The sequence below is a fragment of the Convolutriloba macropyga genome, chromosome 4, assembly GCF_964194025.1.
Source record: "Convolutriloba macropyga chromosome 4, txConMacr16.3, whole genome shotgun sequence".
In the NCBI taxonomy this organism is placed as follows: Eukaryota; Metazoa; Xenacoelomorpha; order Acoela; family Convolutidae; genus Convolutriloba; species Convolutriloba macropyga.
The window spans coordinates 59,520,631-59,527,406 of NC_134471.1; the positions used below are offsets into that span (position 1 = coordinate 59,520,631).

The window sequence follows — 6,776 nt, forward strand, 5'->3', positions numbered from 1 at the left end:
TCTAAAGAGGAATTAAATCTCTCTGTCTCTCTCTCTCTCTCTCTCTCTCTCTCTCTCTCTCTCTCCTCTCTCTCTCTCTCTCTCTCTCTCTCTCTCTCACTTGCCTCATACATTTCAGTTGAGAAATCATTGAACTAAACTCAAGTAAATATCAACTATTAAAGCAAGCCTGAAAATTTTTTAAAATGTCTCCGAAATACTTTAAGATGTTGAAAGTTATAGTATAGATACGCCACTCAAAGTCTGCAATTTTTAAATGTGTTTATAGTTTTGCAGCCGTGCAAATTGATATAAATCAGCAGGAAATTAATCCAATGTCGGTGAACTGGACTTGTCCAAATATTCAAAAGGTGTTACCACAATATCTTTGTATCAACTTTTACATTTTTTCAAGAAATTTGAAAATTTTCAGGGTCTTGAATATGTTAATGAATGGAACTGGTTGATTTTACATTGAAATGCAGAATTTTATGCTCAAAGTTGAGAATAATAGACAAACTGTAGAGAAAATGTTCCATTTTTTGCAATAAGCTTTTTTGAAATATTTTTTTTTGTAATTCAATTCTAGGCTAAAGAGCTTTAAAACTATTCCAAACAATTTATTGGTCTGGGATGTCGAAATTCAAATTGATTTATACTTTCCTCGCAAATGTCCTGTTTAAACAGCGGTATGATTTAAAATGCTAACAGAAAGCTTTAAATTGATAACGCATCAGAGCATCAGGCTTTATAGGATGCTTGTCCAAAAGTAGTTTTTTGTTGAAAATGTGGAAGCAACAAATCTGCTAATTTGAGTATTCATTCAATTGCTTGTGTTATGTAAACAGCTGCATACAGTTTTTAAATTAAGTGGAATGTTTCAGAAAAATAGGCATTGTTCACAAACTGTTTTACGAACAACACGGAAAAGGCACTCCAGTGTTTTTTTATACTATTAACCGCTCTTGAGCGGAGTTTGAATCAATTATTGTAAAATTGTTTTTCGCTTTTTCGTGTAGTTTGCTTGACCCAGTCATGTACAGGTGTTTAGTCACCCTGGAGTAGTAAAGGCAGAGAAAAGTGAGTACTTTTCAAACGTAAACGTTTTGAATCTGCTCATAAAGAGTTTTCTTCAAGAAATTGGTTTTTGAACAATTCTTTGGTTTGTGAAGTTTTTGATTTTTGAAAATAGTGCATTTTTTTGTTTCGTTCTTTTTTGCTCTTTTTGTTGTTTTCTCTTAGTGGCTTTATCGGGAGTCCCATTAGATGTCTAATGAGACACAATGGCACCTGATAAATGGCAGACTTTGATAACTGCAGATTTTTTGACTTCAACACTGTATCCTAAGAAGATATTGATGAATATTATATTTTCACCTCATTTGGCCTTCCATTTGTCGTACGGACGTTTAGTCTCATTAATTCATTAATTGAGTTTTTAATTATGCGGAAGTGAAAATATATAACGAATTCAGTTGATCAATAATCGTTGTTACGATTTTGACACTGTTTGAGTAAATTATTACTGTTTTTTGCCCATATTTGATGTTTTGGTTGTCTTTTCATGTAATCTCGATAGTAATGGAGTTCATCGGCCTTCTAATGTAGTTAAGTTTGAACCATTTATTGTTTTTGCAGCTAATAGTTTTCATGCTTAAACGCTATTTGTTTCCGAAGAGTTTTTCCTATAATTTTTTTTTAATTAATTCCTTTGTTTCGCGGAATTTATGTTGTCCTTGTGTAATTAATGAACAAATGTGCTTTTTGCGTTAAATGGTATGATTTGCTTGAAAGTTTCATTTTCTGGGCAGTGTTTTAGTGATTTCCAAATAAGAAAACTAGAAAAATTATGGGATCTTTTGTTCTGTTGACAATCAGAGGCTAGTTTTTGCAAAATTGTTGGTAGTCAGATTATTAGCTTTTGAGTTATAAGGATTGTAATTCAGGACTTCTTCGCTATATTTTTTAAAATTCTCTCTTGTTATCTAACGTTGTAAACTGTTATACGTAGAATTTTTTTTTCTTGGTGAAGACCCGAGAAGGGAATGAAAAGAGAATTCTAATAAAAACTGTATCTTTATAGTCTCAAACGATATAAAAACTTACAGTAATATACTGTCAGTCTTATCAGGAATCTACTTATTTTTATGAGGACAGGTTTTATCGTGCAAGATTTTGATAGATGTGGATGCTTATTCTTATGATGTTTCGCTAAGAATTATAGCACATCAGCTTTTTTAACCTTGTGCTGGCAGATCCCTCGAGTGAGACTATGGTTAAAAAAAGCTGATATTCTATAATTTTTGGCGAAATATCATAAGAATATGCATCCCCATCTATTCAGATCTTGCGCAATAAAACTTGTCCTCATAAGATTAAGTAGAATTCTGATAACTTGACAATTTATTACTGTTAGGAATTTATGTCGTTTAAGGCTATAAAGATAAGCACTATTTTTATTAGATCCTGCGCAATAAAGAAAACTTTTTTCTCCGGTCTCCGCAGAAAATAGTTCTACGTATAATACTTTACAGCGTTAGAAGACAAGCAGTTGAATTTAAAAAAATATAGCACAAAAGTCCTGAATTAAAATCCTTATAAATGAAAATCTAATAATCTGGCTACCTATGGAAACTAGCCACTTATTGTCAAAAAGAAGAGATTTTTTTGGATTTGAGACTAGAAGAAAATTTTGGCGAGAAAGGGAGAAAAATTAAGGAGAAAGAGAATGAGACGATAAACGAAAAAAAAATCACCTTTGAGTTAGTTGGTTATTTTCATTCCAAATTGAATAAATTTTTTTTGACTTTTCGAATTCTCTCTTTTTATCAGTGTTTTTAAAATCTGCCTGTCCACAGTGGTGCTGCTGCTAGTTTTAACAAGCAACATGCTATTTTCAAGCTGTCCTGACTGCTTATATAAAAAGCTCTACTTTTTTGTTAAAATTAAAACTGGGGTCAAATATCATTCTGCTATGATCATGTCAATTCTAGCTCTGCCTCATGTGAACTATAGTTTCAGATTTGATCTTTGTTTGTTGTTTACACTTCTAATCATGAATTCGATAACTAACGAGCCAAACATCCGTTCTTCTGAGCGGGGCACGACACAGCCCAAAAGCTACAGCGATACTCAGAGCGTGAAGAAGATAAAGATGGAGGAAAATAAAGAAAACGAGTCTTCAGATGACGAGGAGTATGTAGTGGAGAAGATAGTGGACAAAAAGTTTGACACCGATGGGACTGTAAGTGTTCTTTTTATCTTAGACATTGGTAAGTAATTTTTCATTTTGCTGGCATTTAAAACCTCATTGTGTGGGTTTTTTCAAGTTCAAAATGTGCCATAGGTGACGATTTGATGTGTCATAATCTAAACTGATTTTTTTGAAGTTTGTTCATCAAGGTTTTTCAACTAATCAAAATTGCAATAAATATACTGTATTGTAGCATACCAGCTTTTTAAGCCCGTATCCCGCACGAACTAAGAGACGCTCTCACGAACGTGAGAGCACAGAATAGAATTTTCGAATTTCAAAGTCTGGACGGAAAAAATTGGAGAGAGAAACGAGGGCGAAAGAGAAAGATTTATGATAAGCGTAAAAAAATTCAGTGCCTAAAGTTCACTTCTGAAGTTTCCTTTTATGCTTTTTTTGCATATTATGGTATGCTATAGGGTGTGTTGATATAATCTGAAAGCAATGTTACGCAATCAGTCAAAACTATTTTTTACCATAGCCCAGAAGAATATACATTATGACGCCTCATTTGTGTTGTCAGCAAGTATTGAATTGCTCTTGAACGAAGTTGTGTCTTTTTTACGCTAATATTTGTTGTTGCCGTTTTGTTTAGAATATTTTTTTGCTCTTTAACGTCTCGAGTAATTTTTTCTCAGATTTTTTTTATAACTCAAGCAGCTAATTTAATTCGCGGAAGGTTACTATAGTACTGTAATCAAAAGTGCGTCGAAATTGTTGCTTTCGCTTCAGAATCTTGACATTGGTATTGGAAAGTTATATGGGCATAAGCAGGCTAAATCGAGCAACACCTGTGATTCGAGAGCAATTTGTCAGATTTTGGTCCAGTTTCTGTTTTTATGCATTTCTGCGATAATTTAGTGTCTTGATATTTCCATTAGTACATAAACAAAAAGAATTCTTTAACTGTTGAAGTGATTCCTGAAGTAGTTGAGTTATCAACATTTTGATTTTCTGGGGCAAAATCAGATTTTCTCAGATTTTCATCTCAGAAATCTCACATTTTCATTAATCGCAGGATCTGTATTTCTCTGCTCATACCGATTTTTGATAGCCTTGTTTCACAAAGGTTACAAATGATGTAAATTTGTCTTGAATTGTTGTTCGATTGTAGGTATTGTACAGAATCAAGTGGAAGAATTGGAACAGTAAGGACAATACATGGGAGCCATCTGCCCACCTCACTCACTGTCCTCAGATGGTTGCTGACTTTGAAAGGGAGTGGGCTCTCAAAGAGAAGGAGAAACTCAACAAAGAGACAGTTAGTTAGTCCACATTACCTGCGAGTAAAGGAAACTACACTTTCACGCTTGTTACTCAAATCTCTTCAAATGAGAAAAACTATCTGTCAAAAGTTCTAAAATTGCGTACCTTCAGGCTAATTTTTTAAATGGATTGCTGTCAGTTGTCTAGGATGTTAGGATGTATTTGTTAGGGACTATTGAAAGTTAAAGCAGAGTTGACCTATCGGCTGTGGAAAATGATGAAATAGCATATTAATTTATGGAATATGAAAAAAAAACAGGATATGTCAAACGTGGCGTGGTACCTTATAGCTAAGGTGTCTGATTCACATCCCAATTGTTCAATCCCTTGTCTCCGTGAAGCTACCTGTGCCACGATGAGCTCTCGTAGCCATATCTTCAGGTCGAACATAACCTGGCCAATCCTGACTCGAATTATGACACGTGAACTTTTCAGTCGCATACTGCTTTTGAGTAATATGAAATGGGAGGAATAAAATAGGGCCGCTGATTACAGGCTCTGAACTAACCACTCTTGCGTTGAGAAAAAATACATTCATTTTCATTACCATAAAAACTAATGCGCGTTTTTGTATTATGGTTTGTATATAGCAGATGGGATGCATTTTTTCTAACAAGAGTTGGGATAATTTTTATTCATTACTACAAAGGTGTAGGTAGTTATGGATGAACATAATCTGGCAGAGGGTTTGAATTTTTGCTGTCCCGCTGCAAATACCCAGAATCGGAACTATGAGTATGATATAAGCAAATTATAGTCACGTGATGACGTTTCAGAAAGGGAAGTACGGTTTCGCGCGTGGTCTTGTCCCTGAGAAGATATTGGGTGCTACTGACACTGGAGGTACTCTCAAATTCCTCATGAAGTGGAAAGGCAAAGAGGAGACAGACGTCGTACTCGCCAAAGATGCAAACGAAAAGTGCCCTCAGGTACCAATATCTTCTCAAAAATTACATATCTCAACTAATTACACTCAATATCACAGCCAACGTACTTACTGTAAGGTATAGCAACCAAGTGCACAATGAACTTATCGGTCCATTTGTTTCGATAAGTTTTGGGAAATTTTTACGCGAGTCTAAAAATGTGTAAATTTTCAGCTAGGTTGACTTTTTAAGACCAAGTATCATTGCAACCCGGACCTAACGCGCCGAAAACATTGGCACTGATTCAGAATAGTTTTAGAGAAATTTTAGTTTGCAGTACTGATTAATGCAAAATATGACCTGAATCAGTATTGATAACGTCCTGAATTTCATTCTGATTCAGTACTGAATTTGCTTTAGCGTTAGGTACGGGAAAGACGTCTTGTTTCTAAAAAGTTTTATTTCCGAAACTGTAATGTGTAACACCTGCTTGTGACTCGTTGAACTAACTGTCGTTATAGATTGTGATTAGCTTCTACGAATCAATGATCACGTGGCACAGTGAATGAACAAAAAACATCCCCAAATCATTTTTGACTCTTACGAGGATACGAGTCGTATTGGCAACAATCTCAAATCAAAATCAATTGCTCATCATCAAAAACTACATAAACTGCTTTTAATGTTAAAACTTTGCTTCTATCTGCTTATGAATAATGCAGCTGTTTCTCATTCAAGCCAGACCTTTTCAACTGATAAAACAAAAATAAAAGACTTTATATTTGAGGTTAGAGTTATTAAAGTGCCTTGCTAAGCAGCATTACTGCCGTTAACTGCCATGTTACAGAAACAGTTGTGGCATCTTTTCTTGATTCAAGCGATTTATTGATAAATTAGATTGTGATCATCTGTTGTTTAATCGGACTTGACCTTACGATTGTTGATGTTCTGATTGTTTCTGTTTTCAAACTGATTTTGTTAACCCATGATCGGTGCTTAGCACAATTTTTTCTGCCATCCATTTTAATTCTTGGTCTATTATTATTTATTTAAAATTCTTCAATTCAGTTTTCAGATATTTTTTGAAGGGCCGTGAAACAGTGGAATTCCAAATTCACCAACTCCAAAAGCTGACATCATTTAGAGTTAGGAAGACGATGTCTCATCATATAGTTTAGTTGATAAGAAATGAAATAACAATTATCAGAGTAACGCAACGTTTACTGCCTTTTGCAATTTCCCACCAAATTGTTCACGAGTTGGTTTTTTTCTGGGGAACTAGAATTTTTTCTCATTAGGAAGGAATTTTGCAAGCGTTTACCAGAGTAACAAAAATAGGGGTCGATATACTAGTGTGGAGACAAACACATATATCAAATGGGAAGGAACTATATGCTCAAATGGGTTTTGTT

The 6,776-nt window shown here is 34.4% G+C and overlaps 1 protein-coding gene across 1 annotated transcript; it reads left to right on the forward strand.

Moving 5' to 3' along the window:
• Positions 1-2,971: 2,971 nt before the first annotated feature.
• LOC142338571 (chromobox protein homolog 3-like) lies at positions 2,972-6,451 on the forward strand. Its single transcript, XM_075388368.1, has 4 exons — positions 2,972-3,223; positions 4,347-4,493; positions 5,275-5,427; positions 5,886-6,451. Exons 1-4 carry the CDS (start codon positions 3,035-3,037, stop codon positions 5,931-5,933), a joined length of 537 nt encoding a protein of 178 aa, XP_075244483.1. The 5' UTR covers positions 2,972-3,034; the 3' UTR covers positions 5,934-6,451.
• Positions 6,452-6,776: the final 325 nt, after the last annotated feature.